Here is a 20,891-nt window from a genome sequence, read left to right on the forward strand (position 1 = left end):
TAGAAAAGTGGGAGAAGACTTAGATCCATGTCCTAAAAGTCTTACACTTCTCTGGTGGAGACAAGACTAAACACCTATGAAACAAGTAAAGAAAAATATAAGGTAGCATACAGTTAAGTTCTGACCTGTATAGTATAAACCTGGTAACCAAAAGTGATCCTAAGATTGGGGGAAAGCAGAATCATCACTGAAGGAAGGAAAAACAAGGAAAGGCTTGTGGGAAAAGAGCTTTTTAAAAAAAAATCGTGTCAGTGTTAACTGGGCTTTAATTAGGGGTCATAGGTTTAAAATAACATCTTTAAAATGTCTGAATTACTTTCATTTCACGCTAAAATTAATTTATTTAAATTAATTCTATGAATCCCGGACTTAGTATGGCAGTTCCTTCCACTAATGTACACTGCAAATCATTTGTGCCTTTTCAGAATTGCATTCTCAAAATAATAGAATTACAGAGTTGGAAGGGATGTTAGTGGTCATCTAATCTCATTTATACCCTCTTTTCATTCCTCTTGAGAACATATTCCAACTTGTGAATGCCTTCCTAAAACAAAAAACTGAGCAGAATACTCCAGATATGGTCTGACGAGGGCAGAATCTATGTAGTGGGACCATTACCCACCTTGTTTGAGACAATGAAGCCTATGCTAGCCCTTATAATTTTTTTTATTTTTTTTTTTTTTTGCTGCCATGCTGTATTACTGACTAATTTTAAGTTTGGAGTCCACTAAAACCTCCAGATCTTTTGCATATGAACTGAACCTGTATGAACTTATATGAACCTATATAGCCTCCAACCTGTACTCTTATAAAACTCATTTTTAAAAAACATTTTTAATTTTGTACTTTTCCTTTTAAAGTTTCATATTAGCTTTAGACAGTTGACTTTGCAGTACAACATATTGTCTACCTTTAAAAAAATTAGAATCAGTATCCCTGTGATCCTGGGTTTCACTTAACCTCATGGGGCTAGGATTAAGCTATATAACTAGCACTACATCCAACTTCTCATTAAAATATAGATCAGCCCAGGGTCAAGGACAGATCTTTGGAAAATTCTGCTGGAGATTTTCCTCTCAACAGATATTGATCTTTTAATAATTACTCTTTGAGTCTGGTCATTCAACCAGTTTGGAATTCACCTAACTGAACTGTGATCTGACATATATCTTTCCAACTTACAGAAAAATAGAGAATGAAGGATTATGTCAAATGCTTTGATATCCCAGTCAACTTAACCTGACAAAAAAGACTAGTATGACAGGATCAATTTTTGAAAAACCATGTTTGTTCTTAGTAATCACTGCTTCACTATCTAGCTATTCAGTGACCTTCTCTTTAGCAATGTGTTCTACAATGTTGCTAGAAATAAAAGTCATTGTAGCAGTCTGTAGTTTATAGAACCTAGACAATTAATGCTACAGTGGACAGAGTATTAGACCCAGTCAGAAAGACCCGATCTAGACTCAGACACTTAAGTAGGTGGTATGTGAGGCTTGGCAAGTCATTTTTAAACTGTCTCCTTTAGTTTCCTCATCTGTAAAATGGGGATAAAATTAGTGCCTAACTCTTGGGTTGCTGTGAGAATTAAATGAAATAATATTTGTAAAGCTCTTTGCAAAATTTAAAGCATCATATAAATGCAATCCTTTATTATTGTTATTAGGTAATTATGTTACATAAGTAATCATCATCATTATCTACAGCTAAGTGGCACAGTGAATAGTGCACAGGGCCTAGAGTGAGGAGAACCTGAGTTCAATATCATCTCAGAAGCGTACTAGTTGTGTGATCCTGGGCAGGTCACTTAACCTCTATTTGTTTCAGTTTCCATATCTGGAACATGGGGATAATAAAAGCTCCTACCTCCTAGGGTTGTTATGAGGATCAAATGAGATTTTACCTACACACACACACACACACACACACACACACACACACACACACACACACACACATATACATACACACACATATACATTTTGCTTTGAGGGTCCTATCTAAATATTTCTTCTTTATCATCATCATCCTAAACTCTACCCATTAATGAAACCTAAGACATTTTTGTTTCCCAGTTCTGTAGCACCTCTCCTGTCCTCCACAAAAAATATTGTAGATAGCAGCTCAGCAATAACTTCTATCAGTTCTTATAGTACCTAGAATGCTATTTGTCCAGATTTAAATTCATTGTTGGTAAAATTGGGTGCTTTTCCATCCCCACATGTATCTTCACATTCAAATCCCTGTTAACCATTTCTTCTATCTTTCTCTAAGGATCATTCTCCTGGAAGAAAAAGATTAATATTTTTTCCATCTACTTTATTTTTTTTTTAATTTTAAGCAATTGGGGTTAAGTAACTTGCTCAAGGTTACTCGGCCAGTTATTTCTGGGTGTGGTGCTGAGTATCTGAGCCCAGGATTCGATCTCCAGGTCGTCCCAACACTGGAGCCGGTGCTCTTACTCGCTGAGCCACCTGGCCACCCCTTTTCCATCTACTTTAAACAGCCTTATTACCTCTTCTTTAATTTGCCTCTTGTACCTTTCATAAGCTAAAAAAGATTATTTAGAAGTGTCTCTTTTTCCTACCCTCATTGGTTGTCAACTTTAGTTCAACACTTACCAAATACTTGGTGAAGTGTACTTGGAGTTTTGTGTGTGCTACTGCCTTTCTGCAAAACAATCTTGCATTAAATTTGAAAACAATATAATATATAATTATATAATATGTATAATACTTTGTTATATAATTATATATGATATAGCTATAATATATTTATATGATATATGTAATACTCTCCCTGTAGATAAATGGATAGAGATACAGACATAAAATGGCAGAAAACAAAACATGTTTGTTTGTAACAATAAGTATTTCTTAATCACTCATTACGTGTTAAGTACTACACATGGTGCTTAGGATAGGCAGCTAGGTGTGAAGTGGATAGGGCCCTGAAATCAGGAACTCATCCTCATGAGTCAGGAAAACCCATCTTCTTGAGTTCAAATCTGGCCTCAGGAACTTACTACCTGTGTGGCCCAAGTCAAAGGTCAAATCACTTAACCTTGTTGGCCTTGGTTTCCTTATCTGTAAAATGAACTAAAAGGGAAATCGCAAACAACTCCAATATCTTTGCCAGGAAAACCCCAAATGGAGCTATAAAGAGTCAGATATGACTGAAAAAAAACAACAAGGATACACAGATGAAAGTGACACAGTCCCTACCCTTAAGGATCTTAGAGTCTATGAATAATGTCCTTTTAAACTTTGTCCAATATTCCTAAGCACTAAAACAAAGTACTTGGCACACAGTTGGTGATTAAAAAAAAAAACTCATTGATTTTTTTGAAATTTGATTTTGTTAAGGAGATAACTTGTGCTAGTCTTCAAAATTTCCTTCTGCAGAGTTTCATTCCTCTTGGCCTAACTTCATTGAAACTTCCTGATTCCCTTTCCTGAACTCTCTGAAATCTGCATTCCTCAAACTGATGCACATCTAATTATACCTGACTTTGAACCTTGCATCTACCCTAACCTGTAAAATGGAGTATTTCCAAGAGCCCCCTCATCTCTACTTGAGCAATCAGGTCCTTGTTGCTGATCAGAATCAGGTCCAGGATAGCAGTTCCTCTTACCTCTTGGTCCGCTTTTTAATGAATGAAATTATCATTAAAGCACAACAAGAATTTCTGGGTGATGGGAGGAGGGGAAAAGAGAAAAAGGGACAGACACAGGATGAGAGGAGAGGAGAAATGAAGGGAAAAGAAGAATTGGGAAAGAGGAGGGATAATACCAGAAGATTACTATCAGGTGACATTGGCCTCTTAGCTGTTTCATGAAAAAGACATGATCTCTTGGCTCTAGGCATTCTCTGGTTGTCCTCCAAAGACTGTTATACTCTCCCTCCTCTGCTCTGACATCTGATTTCTGTGACTTCTTTAAAGTTCCAACTAAAACTTCACCTTCTACAGAAAGCCTTCTCCAATCCCTCTTAATTCTAGTGTGTTCCTTCTGTTAATTATTTCCTATTTATCCTGTATATAGTTTGCTTTGTTTGTTTTCCCCATGGTCATATGCTCTCTGAGGGTTTGGACTGTCTTCTCCCTCTTTCTGTATCCCCAGGACTTAACACAGGGCCTGGCACAAAGTAAACACTTAATAAATATTTATTGATTATTCCCATTTTACAGATGAAAAAACTGAAACTCGGAGAGGTTAATGGATATAAGCACAATCAAAGAGGTAAAAAGCTGTAGATTCAGGATAAGAATTTAGGTCTTCTTACTCAAAATCCTAAGAATGTTCTCCACTACACCAAATAGCTTGTAATACACCAAGCTATCTGTTTCACCTTATGTTAAAGACTTCTAACCTGATATTAATTGATATTAAAAGTGTGTCAGGCAAAAAAACTAAAAATATTCCATTCAACTATCTGGCATATACTGTATTTTTGGCCTCCACACAATTCTTCTTTGTGCTAATCTTCAGTCAATATAAAACCTCTGAACTTCCTAAGCCATTTTACCCTGAATGTAAAAATGCCAAGCATTTGTAGAGCACTTTAAAATTTAAAAATGGTTTACACTACTCACTTAAGACTATTATCTGATTTTCAACATGTACAGGGGCTGATTTCTCCAGAATCTACCCTTTTAGGTATAAGACGTAAAAAAAAAAGTCTTATCATTTTTGCCTCTTCCAGAAGGGTGAATTCCATACAAAAGGAACAACAAAAAAAAGTCAGTCTACTCTCTGAAAACTATTTTGAACTGAAAGCACCTGTCTTTGCAACATAATCCTCTTTTCAAGAAAATAAAATAATGTTCAAAATAGCTAAAGTAGACATTCTACTCTCAGAAGCATTAACATCTGGCATTGTGTTATCTTTCAAGTGACATAAGATAGCTGAAGAAGAATAAAAGAACCACAGTATTAGAAACTAACAAAAAGAAAGAGAACTTACTTTTGCAGCACCAATCTGTTCTTTCCGAAACTTTTCCAGTGGGGCTATTAATACATCATTAGCATTCTGAATCTAAAATGCAAAACAGTAAAATATTAAAAATTCATGTACCTGAACCATCAAACACATATAGGTTTTTATTCTGCTTGTAAGGACTACTACTGGGATTCATTTTGAAGCTTCAATATCTTAATCTAGGGATGAACTTAGAGAGAGGTATATAAGTATTGAATTCCTGGGTGATTTCCATTACTAATCAGTTCAAGAACAGAAGTAAATTCAAACTCATTCAAACTGAATCCAAATACTCCTTGTTCAGATATAAAATGCTGATTCTTAAGAATTAAAATCACAGTTGTTTTATAAATTACATTCAATCTATATTTTCGCTGAATATTCTCACATATTTCTTGTCCAGCTGACTGGATTAATACTGTCATTAACAGCTCTCTAACTCCCAAATCCAAATGTAAGCAGTTTGGACAAACTTCAGAGCACAGAATTTTTTTGAGTTTGAAAGAACAAAAGATTTAACAAGATAGTTACCGAGAAACAACAAAAACAAACAAAAAGTTTTGGAAAAGATAAGCTGAGAGGATAACTTACTAAAGAAATTAATTTTAAAATGACTAAAATTCAAAAGAAGCTTTAGTGAAAATCAAAAGGCTGGAAAGGACCTAAGATTTCATCTATTTCAACCTCCTTATTTTATTGATGAGGCCCAAAGAAGTTAAGCAACTTTCCCTAAGTCACAAAGCCAGTTAGTGAAGTATCAGGACTGGAAAATACCATGGTTCTCCTAACCAACTAATTGCCCATCTCCTATCCACTATTCTATCATATCATACTCTATTCAATTAAAATTTGGATACTCCCCTGTTATTATAGCCATATACTGACATAAGATGTGTTGACTAGATTCCTGTTCATTGTTAAACTAGAAAGAAACTCAAAACAAGCAAAACAGCAAGGGAATCATTTCAGTTGAAACCAGTGGACACAGGAGTTCATGTAAAACCCTACCCCCCCCCCCCGAATTTTAAAATCCCAAATTGTAGAGGCAATGCATATAAGTGCTAAAAGACTGGGAAAAGCTATACTAATTTGCTTCTACCCTTCACCAATTAAAAAAAAAAATCAGAACAGAAACCTTTAGAGGAAATCTGAACTGAAATATGAGGACAGAGTGGGTATACATTATGCATACACAAATATATATATATATATATATATATATGTATATATATATATGTATATATATATATACACACACACCTGTATATATACACCAACCTACATATGTGTGTGTGTGTGTGTGTGTATCTCTCCAAAACTACTCTGTGGGATAATTTAAAGATCCTAGGAAATGAATGGTAAGATCAGATATCAAAACATGTTTTCTATACATATTCATATGCCTGCATATTCATTATTAAGATATTTACATAAGGACAGGTAGAGACCATAGTAAAATCATTCATTCTTAGTTATCACTTTTTAAATTGGTTTCTTTAACCCACTCAATTGGTTCCAAATATTGATTGCCTGGATTCTATGTTGGGTCATAAACTCTACATATAAAGTGTAATTTATATGTTGGTAAAAGGGGATATCACAGATGCTTTCACTATGATCACCGATTTTTCTTAATATAAATTAAATCTATTCTTAATAGATTTAATATTAGCACAATTAGCAAAAAAAATTAACATTTGTTAGAACCAAGAAGATAACTGAATGGAGTGGGAAGAAATACTATTAGTTTCCAAATATACATCTATAAATCATGTCTATAACTCCTGGCATACATTCTACTCCATTTGTTTTCTATTTAATGTTTTGCCCATTGCACTAAATTGTATCTCCATGTGTTCCTGAGAAAGGAGGGAGATGGTTAAAGCTGAGTTGCTGTCAAGTCCCTACAGTTATATGCCCAGTACATCAGGCCACCATACCCAGCTGTGGGCTAGGAGCTATCAAGAGTGCAAGTGAAATGAAAGGCATGCTCCTTTCCCTGAGGAGCTTAAAATCTGTTTAAGGATGGGGATATAAAATAAAATATTCATTAAATAATTGAGGGAAATTAAGTACTAAACTATATAATATTAAAATTATGAACACATCCCTCTAATGCTTAACGAAAATATTAGGTGAAACTTCCTAAGTAGTGGGTTCCAGTTAATGCTAAAGGAACTCTATTATCAATGGTAGCTACATTTCTGCATTGCCAAAATTAATAATAAAAAGATTAAAACAAGTTCTTGAAGATATCTCAGCTGAGAGACACAGAGAAAGATTTTCATACTGACCCCTCTACTTCAAGTTCCTCCAATTGTCTTAACCCTTCCAAATAATAAAATAGCATTTTTCTCAACTCACAGGTAAGATAAAATAAAAGCGAACTACTCCCAAACTTGCAATTCCACATTCCTAATACTATATGCTTCCCTTATCTCACTGACACAACAGATTCTGACACTGAAATATTCAACTAAATCCCTAAAGGCTAGCATCTTTGGAAGAAAAGGCAGCAATTCTCAATGCTGGCAAGCTCTCCCTCTGCATTCTTGCCCTCGGAGGTGCCAATGGCACCTTGAAGAATGAAAAGGGAAGAGGTGCAGAGAAGGTGACACCATCCAGAGGAGCTATCCTCTGTGATTCACTGGTGGTTTTTTAGATTTTCCCAACAGCAATTTTCTAATTTATGTAAAAATTAAAGATTCCAGGTCAAACTACTCTAGTCTGTGCCCAGGAGTCAGTAAATCTAGGTTCAAAAATCCTGACATTGAGAAGATAAAGTACCTTTGAGTCATTAAACTTTTTTGAGTCTGTTTCCTCCTCAGTAAGATAGGGATAATAAAACACAAAGCAACTGTAATGGGCATGGGAATTTGAAGATCTTCCCTGCCCCTTAATAGGCTGAATGTAATCATATGGAGCCTGTGGTGGGAGAAGTTTGCTGAATGGGTACAGCAGAAAAGGGGTGGAGCAGGAAATTAGAGTACTTAGAACTAGGGAAGAGAGGACACAGGCAAACAGATAGCTAGGATTGTGAGTGTTTGTGGGAAGGCCTGAGCAACAGGAGGGTTTTGGGATGGTATTACTTCCTGCAGTGATAACATACGTTAACTTCTTTGTTGCAATGATACCATGTTTCCCCGATAATAAGACCTATCCCGAAAATAAGCCCTCCCCTTACTGTGTAAGATTCCTCTAAAATAAGCCCTCCCCCGAAAATAAGCCCTATTGAGATTGCTACTGTAGTGAAGGTGATCCCCTGTGCTACACGCTATATTACGGTACCCTCTGTATGCCCCGTCCCCCCCTGGGTGAAATGCATGCCGCGCTCCGAGCTGCATCCAATCAGAGCTATAGCAGTGAACGCGTCATCCTGTTCTTTATTGAATTCATTATTGAATAAAGGTATATTTTTTTGTTCACATTTACCTGTTTATTAAAATTGCTGTCAATGTTCATTAAAATAAGCCCTCCCCTGAAAATAAGCCCTCTGGTGTTTTTCTGTCCAAAAAATTTAATAAGACAGTGTCTTATTATCGGGGAAACACGGTAGATTCATTCTGGTGTTGGGAGTCATCTTTTTGGTGTTCGAATAAATGTTTTGGTTCTGTCTTCTACATGGAGAGTCTGTTATATTTTGCAATTCAAAACTATGCTGGCATATTCATAGTCATCGGTGTTGTGAATATTGCCTTGGCAATACAGTACCTACCTGATAAGCACTGTTATGAGCCTCAAATGACATCATGGGATTATAGGCAACTCTGATGGAGTGGACAGAAGGCTGAAAATGGGAACCAGGAAGACCTGAGTTCAAATCTGGCCTTGGACAATGTCGATCTATACCTGTGGCAGTTTCCTCGTCTAAAAATTAGGCTAATAATGGCAAGTACCTCCCAGGTTGTTGTAAGCATAAAATGAAATACTATCCATAAAGTGCTTTGCAAACTTTATAAATTCCTAGATAAGTACTAGCTATTTTTATTTATTATACATTTAGATGTGTAAGGGTCTTTAGAGAAGAACTAATCAAACATCTTTAGTTTACAGAAAAAGGAAATGAAATTTTGAGAGGATAATTGACTTGCTCAGAGGGTAATTGACATGCAACATGCACACATTAGAGGTGAGATCTGAGCATAGCTCTTCTTGACTCAAATCCAGTACTCCATCATTTGGCCATATCACATATTACAATAAGGCACACCAGAAAACCTAAAGAACTATATAAATATCAGCTATTATTTTTATTACTCATTACTCTGATGGAGGAGGGAAGAATACCCCAAAGATAGAAAGGAGAAGAAAATGTCATTTGACTTGTAGAATAACATTACAGTGGAATTTGGTTCTAATGCCTTAATGCCATTATTATACAAAGTCCAGGCAATATCATGTACATACTTATAGTTGCATTAGGAGTTCAAATAAAGGAAAGAAGAGTGGGAGTCAAACTAGAGAAAACTTTGGGAGACAGATATATATGATATATATATATATTGATTTTAAAAAAGCAGGACTGAACATGAGCTACATGGTTATAAATAAGTAAGTAAATTAGCCCAACTGAAATAGAGTATGCATTAGGAAAATGAGGTTAAAGAGGTTAAGTGGGTTCTAATTATGAAGGATCCTAAAAGTCACACAAAGTTGACTGGGAGCAAATAGAGGGTGGGAATGACAGAAGGGGTTTTTAAGGAAGAAGAAAAGTAGGGCAGCAGTGTGCAAGATGGAATGGAGGGCAAGAAACCAGGGAAGGATGGTAAGTCAGGAGGTCGCTTTAGTAATCTAAGGAGAGTGCAAGGGTGGTATCAATGGAAAACAATAAAGAGGCGAGAACCAGAGATTTTTTTTTTTTAAATGGTGGCATTTGTTGACAAACTGGATGTAAGGAATTTTAAAAATCAAAGATCATTTCAGTCTTTAAGACTGGAAAAAGTATTGGCATCAGCAAAAGAAATGGGATCACTGGGTAACAGTTTGGAAAAGGCAGATAGAATGATGAGCTTAGTTTTTGACACATTGAGTCTAAGCTGATAGTAGGACAGAAGGAAGATTTTTTTTTGGAAAAGCCTACTCCTCTCAACACAGAAAAATAGGCCAGGGTAATGGGAATGGGAATTTGAAGATCTTCCCTGTCCCTTAATAGACCTAGGGGGCCATTTGAAGACCTCCCCTGCTTTAAAAGTAAACTCTGCTACCTGACAGTCTGAATGTAATCACAGGGAGCCTGTGATGGAGGGAATTTGCTGAAGGGTGCAGCAGAGCCCACAGGAAACTTCCCTGCTGTGAAGATAAACTCTACCCCCCAATAGGCTGAATGTAGTCACATGGAGCCTGTGGTGGGAGGAGTTTGCTGAAGGGAAGCAGAACCACAGGAAGCTGGGAGTCAATTATCCAGACAGTGGGGGAGAGAGGAGGACCTCAGGCAAGGAGTCAAATAAGTTTGTAAGTAGATATTGATCTTTATTGGTTTGTGGGAAGGCTGAAAGATGCTGTGGCTCTCAGCATTATTATGGTTTCTGAATATGTTTGGTACTATGATAGAACTGGCTTGCTGGTTTGGGGATCTGGTTTTCTGGTGTCTAAATAAATGCTTCAGTTTTATCCTCTATCTGGAGAGTTTGGTATATTTTGCAATCAAACATCATGCAATACTTATAGTCATGGTCTTTATCGTGATCGTGGGCACTGTAAATATTGCACTGGTGCTGTAAATATTGCAGCACAAATGAAATATTTTCATCAGAGAGAAGTGAATAAATGATTGATTTATATATTTAGACAACAACATCCTATGTCCATATGCACTGCTTCAATCTATGCCCAAATTAATGTTGTATAGACATGATCTAAGGGAAAAGACTAAAGCCTAAGAACCCTGAAATCAAATGATTATTAATTTTTTTCATTAAAAAAACTGAACTGAAACACAAAAAAGAACATTTCCACATATTAATCAATCAATAAATATTTATTAAATACTTACTATGTGTGCCAGACACTGTGCTAAATGATAAGTATACAAAAAGGGGGAAAAAACAGTCCCTGACCGAAAAGAGTTTACACTCTAATGGTGGAGATGAGACAGACAGATAAATAAAAAGTTAGCTATATACGAGATAAATGGAAAATAATTAAAAGAGGGAAGAACGATGGAATTAAGTAGGGGGGCGTAGGGAAAGCTTCCTGTAAAAAGCTGGGGTTTAAAGGAAGCAAGGCAGAACAATAGATGAGAAAAGGGAGAGCATTCCAGGCATGGGGGACAAAGTCAGAGAAAATACCCAGAGCCAAGAGATGGCATACCTTGTGTGTGGAACAGCCAGGGGGCCAGTGTCACTGGATTGAAGAGAACATATTAGGGTGTATGATGTAAGAAGACTGGAAAGGTAGCAGGGGGCTAGGTTATGAAGGGCTTTGAATGCCACATAGAGGATTTTGCATTTGGTTCTGGAGGTGATAGAGCTTACTGAGTAGGGAAGTGACACATTTTGGAAAAATCACTTTGGTGGCTGAATGGAGGATGGATTAGAATGAGGAGAGACCCAAGGCAGGCAGACTTGCCAGTTGATTATTTAAACAATCTACAGGTGAGGTGATGAGAGCCTGTATTGGAGTTATGGCAATGTCAGAGGAGAAGGGAGCGTATTGAAGAGAAGTTGCAAAGGTGAAACTGATAGACCTTGGCAACAGGTTGGCTATGGAGGGCGGGAGAGAGTGTTAGTGAGATAGAAAGGGTCAAGGATGAATCCTAAGTTATGAGGTCATGGCACTGGGAGGATGATGTTACACTCTACAGAAATAGGGAAGGTAGGATGTAGGGAGAGTTTAGGACAAAAATGATGTACTGAATGTAAATCTATTGGACATCTAGTTTTCTCATTCGATTCCTTGATCATTGTTTAGTTTAGTATGAACATCAGAGTTTTGTTAGCGTAGACATGTGGGAGCTAGGCAGTCTGCCTCATGTTCATGTAGCCATATTGACCAAAATTCCATATAATTAACTCCTCCAATGAATTTATATTCCTATTTCAGCCCCCTTTTCCTTGTTTTTCATGTTTTTCTTTTATTTTCAAGGTTTGTTTTCTTTTTTCTCTTTCTATTATATTTGAATGAATGTAATTGTGATGAAAGTAGAACTGAGGAGCTGTCATGGGAAATTTGGAGAAAACAATCAATAAGGGAGAGGTAAAAAAAAAGTATAAGAAGCAGTAGAAAATCAGGAAAAGCTAAAAATGCAAGAATGATGAGCAAGAAGACAAAGCCTGAAAGAAATAAATTTTGCTTTTGTCCAAATGAGTTACATATGCCCAATGAGTGAAATTTAAGGTCAACCAAGAAGATCTGTACAATATAATCACCTACTGAATTCTTAAGACTTTATTTGGTAAGAGTTATGAAGGAGACAATGGAAGAAAAAAGAAAGAGAATGCATTGTACAAGAAATTCTTAGGCTCCAATTACCGGGCAATAAACCCATCTGGTTGTGGTTTATTTTGACAAGCAGTGCGTAAGTAGTACATGAAATATTCTTACTAAACCTTTTATAACTTTATATGTGAAACCTAACAATTTGTGTGCTGACAATAGTTTGCTGCTTTCATTATATGAATTTAAATGAAGAGATACAAATGAAGATGCCAGCAGTCTTGAGACACTGAATTTATGGTCTGAACTGGAGTTTTCTGTTCCATATCTTTGTATGTTATCTAATAAAGCCATTACTTTCATCTATATATGCAGCCAATTCATATGGATTAAATTCTTCCATTTTGAAGTAATCCAAGTGTAGAGAAGTTATGCAAATGTCAGCTAGTTTAGAATAATTACCATAGTTACAATATAAGGGGAAGTGACACACTAAATAAAACTGCTTATGTGAATGATGAATCATAATTGTAGCACTGTCTGATGCATGACACACAATGAAAATGCAAAAAGCATGCTAAGAGAATTTAGTTGCAGCCGTATATGTGTCTTTCTTCCTAGACATATTTAGGGACATTTTAATTTTCATTGATCTCTTTCTGAATTTACCCCTTAAGGAAATCAAGTCAAGAAGTCGAGGGGACTTGGGAAGGTCTCATTTCATTTTCAGAATGTATTATTTCCCATGATCTAAAGCGAAGATTCTTCAGGAAATAAAAGATATTTTTGATTAATACTATTTTCCTTCTTGAAGGTAGAATAAATACTTTTAAGTGCCATTCTCAGTTGTAGCTAAATATTTAACTTGTAAACTCTCAATCAATCTCCTAAGTTGATTTTCCTTTCTGAACACTTTACTCTTTGCCCCATCAGTACATGGTGATAGGTGGTGCCGTGGAGAGAGTGACAGGCCTGAAGTCAGGAAGACTCATCTTCTAGAGTTCAAATCTAGCCTAGACACTTACTAGCTGTGTGACCATGGGCAAGTCATTAACCCTGTTTACATCAGTTTCCTCTTCTGTCAAATGAATTGGAGAAGGAAATAGCAAACCATTTCAGTTTCTCTGCCAAGGATACCCCAAATGGGATTTGAAAGTTGAAGGAGACTAAGACAACTCAGCAACTCAGATACTTACTAGCTGTGTGACCCTGGGCAAGTCATTTAATCTCTGTCAAAGTGGAAATCATAGTAGCACCTCCCTCCCAGGGTTATTGTGAAAACAAATGAGAAAATAAAGGCTAAGCACTTGCCACAGTGCCTGATAAGAAGCAGTAAATAAATGTTTATTATTCTTATTAATATTCCCATTGCAGACTGTAAGCTTCTTAGGGGCAGGGGCTTAAACTTTGTATTTGCCTGTACACTGCCCAATATATATTCATTGAATCAAATTATTCAGGTATAAAAACACATTCTTTACATCTACTGTTATTTACTATTTCAAAGTGCCAGCGATTTTGTTGGTCAGTTACTCCCTGCATCAATACAGATTGTAAACCCTGCCAATTTTAGTACTCTTCATTTAGGGGGAGGTGCATATTCTGTTTCTTTCTTGACTGGACCTGGGATGTGATCTGATTTGTGTCAGAAGCTCCTGAAAAATGGCTCCTTCTATGACTGCAAATGAGTGGGTGCCCACTCTTCAGCTCCTGCTCAGGATTAGAGGGCCAAGGTATAAATTTCCACATTTCCTGCCAACTATACTGCTTCTAGACTTCTTTGCAACTCTCTATCATAATACCCACATCTGGTGCTTTCTTTTCCCATCCTAACCATCTGTACTCCCCACCTCTACCCCCACTTTTCATTTTTCTTTGATGTGTCTTCTCTGTTTGACTGTAAACTCCTTGAGGGCAAGGATTGTCTTTGTTTTTATAAAGTCTGGCACATAGTAGATGTTACATATTGTTTACTGATTGACTGACTGAACCCAGGTCTTCCTGAGTCCCAGGCTAGCTCTATTATCTTTCTTAATACTACCCCCTCTTCATTCTTCCCTCCAAAATATAACCCTCATGTCCTGTTAATAATCCTGCTTGTGCTAAGCTTCTCTGCCTCTCCAAATGTGTTAGACTGGTCCTCAGAAGGCAGACACAGAGACGTCAGCTGCCAGATCTGAATTTGAAGCCTGTGTTGTTTAGGAAGATTTGACAAGACATCCGTGTAATATCATAGTTAGAGGGCATAGAGTGTGGTCACACATATGTTTAAAAAAATGATTACCAGCAATTCCAGCTACTTGAAGTGAAAGAAAAACAGAGGTGATATTGGATTATGCTTATTATGCTTTATTTACCAGATAAGATACTGCAGCCTAATCCTGTATTAGGCTGGCCAGCCACCATATTACACTCCATTAAGCCAAGCACACTATTAAGTTTCTTGTCACTGCTCTTTCTGCTATTCCAAGTGGTTCTAATAAACTGCCACAAGGGAGAGCTCATAAATCACTCACAAATCATGGCTGGAAATGTTTTTATGTGGTTAGAAGAATGATTTTTTTTCTAGTATGTTTGGTTTTTTTCCCTAAGTATACATGAATTATAATTTTCTACAGACTGTGGGTTTTTTAAGGGCTGTCCTACAGGAATTTTCAAGGCCTGCTTTTGGCTGCATAGAAAATTTTGCCACAATGCTTTATTGAAACAGACAAATAATTAAAATACTGAATAAAAGGATTCCCCAGACCATCATCATAACTGGCCTCCACTTTCCAGAGCCCATTTCTTCCTGAAGATTGGAAACACTGGTGTTTGACACAGTGATCTTCTCAATCCTAAGCAATGATTGATGGGTCCTATTACTAGGTAACTCAACTAATACAGCACCAGGGCAGCAAAACAATCGTAGGTCTCCAAGTAAAGGAGAGCAGGAAGACACAGCTTGGGTAAAGGAAGTGATTCAATGATACAATGAAGGACAGTATGAAGAAACATCTTATGACAAGTTGAAAGCCATGACAGATTACACTGCTCACAATTAGGAAACATAGATGAGAACAGCTCTTGGCAAAACACCTTCCTGTGCTGAGGAAGTCAAAGCAGTGGATCCACAAACCATGAAAAGACTTCAGAGGCAGAGACAGTCAACATTAACTAATGCACAAATCAGATACACTAGAGCTCAGCAAAAGTCTAATGACAGGTGGGTTGTCACTTCAAATAAACCTAGCTATCATGTAATAACATTGTTTTTATGGGAAAATGCATTATAAGTTTTAAACGTATTATAAAGTAAAGGTATCAGTAGCATAGTGGGAAGAGAAGCAGTTATCGCTTAGTACTCCAAAACACGCAGGATTTCTTAATTCTGTCTTCACACCCAACAGAAGGTAACTTTACAGATTAAGTATTTTCCAAGAGCTTTGAATCAGGGTGACACAGGCAGTTGCTGTCAGGGGGTATGGGGATTTGGGACTTAAGTTACAACACTTAATGTATAAACCCTTTACTATATTCTCCTTTTCAACACAGTGTTAACCCTTTGAGGGGAAGGGGGAAAAATGATATTCAAACTGAAAGGCAACGAATTGTGAATGGAAAGAGGAAGGGTCTTTCAAGTATACAGAACTACTAGTTATTTCCTGGCCATTTAAGCAGAATCAACATAACTCTTTAAATGCTGGTGATCAGCCTGGCAGCGGAAGATTGGACCTAGGATTTAGCCAGTGTCTGTTTGGATTCAGAAGGATTGAGAAGTGTATAGAATGGAGGTTAAAAACACAAAGGACAGCCAGACAACTAAGAGAGGTTTTTTTTTGGGGTGAAGCCCTGAAAGTAAGTATGGGTACAAGAGATGAGGGAGGGCATATTCAAATGTAGAACTCCAGTACTCCAGATGTAGGAAGAGTAGGATATTTGGGTCTGCAACGCCAGAAGGCTGTGAGTAGACTTCTGGTATCATGAAGAGAATGGGAATTTGAGGTAGGCAGGGAAACCAGTGAGATCCATTAGTGATTCAGGCCCTGATACCAATATAGAGCACCCTCCCCCTAACAATACCAGCATTTGGGAAGCAATGATGGAAGCAGTCTCACATATGACATCACAGCTGAATGGCATAAATTTGAATCCCCCAACAGTCTTCCCATCAGGGAAAAAAACAAACGGATCACTGTTAGAGGTTAGAGTGGGCAGGAAGTACTAGCACAAAGACATCTAAAGTTTGGAAAGTAATAAAGATCAGCATATCTATGATACATGAGATGTAAACCTGAAATTACTGTTATTATTTCTTCTTTAAATCTTCACAGTCTCTGCATCTCTGTTCTGCTGTTGAAAGCTAACCTGTAGATAGACAGGACTCAAAAATCTTTAAAGAGTTAACAAAGAAGATGAACTGATAATTCACAGAAATCCCAAGCTAATTTATATATCCATATACATTTTTGATAAGTGTTTACATTTATTCTTGAAGTCTTTTATATCCAGTCCCACCACTCAGACTTTTCCAGTTTTCCTTCCTGATTAAATTGTTCTTATATTGGATTTCATTTGTGTATATTCAACACATACCTATGTGGTAAGCCCACTTTAGACTCCAATAAGGCCATCTAATTTTTTAGCCACTTCAATGAATCTAATGACATTGACAAAAATAATGTTCAAAATGAGAAAAATACATTAAAATTCTTTGGAAAGACACTGTAAGATTAAGATGTAAGTTCTCCAAAGTTGATTCTTCCTTTGTTCAGAGAGTATCTATAACCTATATATAACCTACACTATTACATACAGTAATATGTGTGTATATGTATATATACATAAATATATATTTTACACTACACATATATTGCCTATACTATATATACAAGGCAGCTAGGTGGTACAGTGGATAGGCCTGAAATCAGGAAGACTCCTCTCACTCAGACATTTAATAGCTGTGTGATCCTGGGCAAGTCACTGAACTCTGTTTGCCTCAATTTCCTAGAAAATGAGCTGGAGAAGAAAATGGCAAACCACTGCGGTATCTTTATCAAGAAAACCCCAACTATGGTCACAAACAGCTGGACACAACTGAAACAAACGAACAACAACAACGCTATGGATACTTGTGCATGTGTCTGTGTCTGTGTGTTCAAAAAAGGAAAAAAAAAACATCAATTGCCTTCTTGCTAGACATACTCTTTTCATCATTGATGGGGAAGTTTCTTCATACCAATCTACCATAGCACACTGTGTGACTTTCTGAACAGTAAAATGAAGGCTGACAAGTCATATTCTGGATATAACCTTATTCAATAATAACAGTAACAATAACAGTTCACATTTGTATGCTCTTTCAGAACTTTTTAGTACTACTACTACAAATAATAATAATAATGAAATATTTATAGAGTGTGAGCTTTCCTGACAATGTGCTTGTGAGATCCTATTATCTTAGGTAGGCAGCAAGTACTACTGTTTGTATTAGCGACCTCATTTTAAGGACAATAGTAATTCAATCAATTTAACAAGCATTTCTTAAGCTCCTGTTACAAGCCACACACTGTGCAAAGTGCTGAAGAGATCAAAAATGAAAACTGTCCCTTCCCTCAAGAAATATGTACTCTAAGGCTGACATTTATATAGCATGTTAAGACAGGCAAAATATTTTACAAAAATTACCAATCCTTAAAAGAATGATGTGAGGTAAACGAGAGGTATGATTATACATGCTAAGGGATGGTAAATGTCAATGTAAGGACATAAATGAATAAATTAAACAGGGTGCATCGTGGGCAAATTACATAGCAGACATTATATGATGTCTTGGATGCAAAGACCAATCAGTTTCTGCCTTCAAATAGCTTACATTCTATCAAATGTCAGTATGACATATATACAAAGCAAATACAAAGTAAAATGAGGAACTCTCCAGCAGTTGAGGAGATGGCCTTCCTACAGGACGAGGCACTTGAGCTGAGATTTAAGGAAGTTAGGGATTATACTGAAGCGGTGGGGGGAAGGAAGGGTACATTCTAGGCAGTGGGGGGATAGCCTGTAAAATGTTGAGTCAGGATATGAAATGTTATTTATGAAGAATAGCAAGAAATCTGATCGAAATGTGTAATGAGCCTGGAAAGGTAGACTGGAACCAAGATGTGAAATACCAGGTAGAAGAGGTTTTATTTATCCTAGTCATAAGCAAAAGGCACTAAAGTATCCTGAGCAGCAAAGTCATATGGTCGCACCCCTGCATTAGCAATATCGCTTTGACAGGTATAAAGAGATTAGAGTTCAAAAAACCTGTAATCAGATAAATCAGTTTGGAAGAAAAAAATGCAGCAATTACGAACGAAGTGATGAAGGGCCTGAAGTAGGATGGTGACTCTACAACTAGAAAAAACAGGAGAGATTTTAACAGAGTCGGAATCAACAAGACTGGGCAATCCAAGACTGGATTAGGGGGTGGTGAGATTGAGGGACAGTGAAGAGTAAAGGTATAAATTTCAGCGATTAGAAGGATAGGTGTATTGAATTTTAGAAATATTGGGACGTCTAGTCTGAAATATCCAATGGGCTAGATATCCATCCAATGGGGAATGGAGTTTAGGAGTAAAATAAGAAAATCTGGGAATCACATGCACTGAAATAATCATTAAACCCACAGGAGTTTATAATAAAGTCAACAACTGAGAGAGGACAGAAAGAAAAGAGAAGACTTGGTAGGACAGAACCTTGGGATAACCCAATCATTAGACAATAGGTCAAGGATGATGAATGAGCATAGGAAAGTGGAGAGGAGACACAGAAGGTGAACCAAGAGACAATGGCACAAATCCAAGAGAAAGTAGTTATCAGTGTCTTTTTACTCCAAATCCAGACTCTATTCACTCTGATCATTTTCATGAAAACTGAGGCCGATATATGTCCAAATACTCTAGGTCAATTTGGTGGCATAGAAGCACTGTCTACCAGATCTCCAGATTCCTAGGTCAGTGTTTATTCCTACTACAGAATTCAGAAAAATACCATGATGCTAATAGAAAATGGAAAAGAGTAAATTGTCCTCATTCTTCCAAACTTCACTCACAGTCAGGTTTATTTGATTTTTACACAGAAATCCATTTTGCTGTCGTGGGATGAAGGGTTCCCTCATAAAAGGTACCAGCACAGCCCCGTAGAAAAAAAAGGCTAGATTCAGAATGAAAAAACCTAGGTTCAAATTCCCATTCTGTCACTTATGGTGTTCTGTGTGACCTTAAGCAGATCAACCTCCTAACCTCCCTTGGCCTCAGTTTCCTTACTTGTAATATGAGGAAGTTGGACTTAATTACAGTCTTACACTAAATCTGTGTTCCTGTGGTACCAACAACTTTGGTAGAAACAAGTAGAGAAAAATAAGGATAAATGAAGTCACTATATTCACCAAAATATCTGTAGCAGCACTTTTTGTGACAACAAAGAATTGGAGACAAAGTGAATGTCCAGCCATGGGGAATGGCCAAGTAAACTGTAGTACATGAATGTAACAGAATATTATTGTGCTTTAAAAAATGAAACATGGGATGAACATAAAGAAATATAAGAGAAGGGAAGAAGTACTTATTAAGCACCTACTGTTTTATAAATATTATCTCATCTCTCCTGATAAGTCTGTGAAGTAGGTGCTATTATGATTCCCATCTTATCAGCTGAGGAAACTGAGGCAAAAGTTAAGTGACTTGCCCAGGGTCACTTAGCTAGGAAGTATCTACTTTGAAAGAAGGGCATTCTGACTCTGGGCCCATTGCTCCATCCAGTGGGCCACTTAGTTGCCTCTAAAAAGTAGTTAGCATTTACATAGTTCTTCAGGGTTGAGAAATACTTTACAAATGTTATCTCCCTGGGTTTCTTTAAGTCCTAACTAAAATCCTACCTTCTTCCAGAAGCCTTCCCTAACCCCCTCTTAATTCTGCTGCTTTCCCTCTTTTAATCATTTTTATTTATCCTGTTCATAGCTTTCTTGTATATATTTGTTTGCATGTTTTATCCCTCATTAGACTGTAAGTTCCTCAAGGGCAGAAACTAACTTTTGCCTCTTTTTGAATCCCCAGAGCTTAGTACATACTACTACTTAATAAATGTTTTCTTTATTATCTCATTATATCCTCACAACACTGAGAGATACATGCTATTATTATCTTCATCTTAAAGATTAGGAAAATGAGGCAGGTAGAGGTTAAGCGACTTGACCCAGAGTTACCCGACTAGCAAGTTTCCAAGGCAGGATTTGAACTTCCTAACTCTTAAGTCCCGCACTCTAGACACTGAGCCACCTTGCTGCCTCAAGCATGGAAAACTTTATATGATGTGATGCAGAATGAGGCAAGCAGCATCAAGAAAATAATATATACAATAACTATAACATTGTCAGTGAAAAGAACAACTACAAACAATCGAAAGTGAGTGCTGCAGGACTACAAAGGACGAGCATGACTCCAAAGATGAGATGAGAAAATATTCCTACTCCAATCCCACTGCAGAGTGTTACACACTGCACACTTTTAGACTCT

At 36.9% G+C, this 20,891-nt stretch overlaps 1 protein-coding gene across 1 annotated transcript in view; it reads right to left on the minus strand.

Moving 5' to 3' along the window:
* ARHGAP42 (Rho GTPase activating protein 42) overlaps positions 1–20,891 on the minus strand; it is a 425,382-nt gene that overhangs the window by 189,803 nt on the left and 214,688 nt on the right. The window contains exon 4 of the mRNA XM_069079700.1: positions 4,966–5,037. Within this exon, the coding sequence (XP_068935801.1) occupies positions 4,966–5,037 (72 nt within the window). The remainder of the gene's footprint in view (positions 1–4,965; positions 5,038–20,891) is intronic.

The sequence above is a fragment of the Petaurus breviceps genome, unplaced genomic scaffold (assembly GCF_028583685.1).
Source record: "Petaurus breviceps papuanus isolate PSGF00001 unplaced genomic scaffold, PetGlider_PUasm1.0 91133, whole genome shotgun sequence".
Taxonomy (NCBI): Eukaryota; Metazoa; Chordata; class Mammalia; order Diprotodontia; family Petauridae; genus Petaurus; species Petaurus breviceps.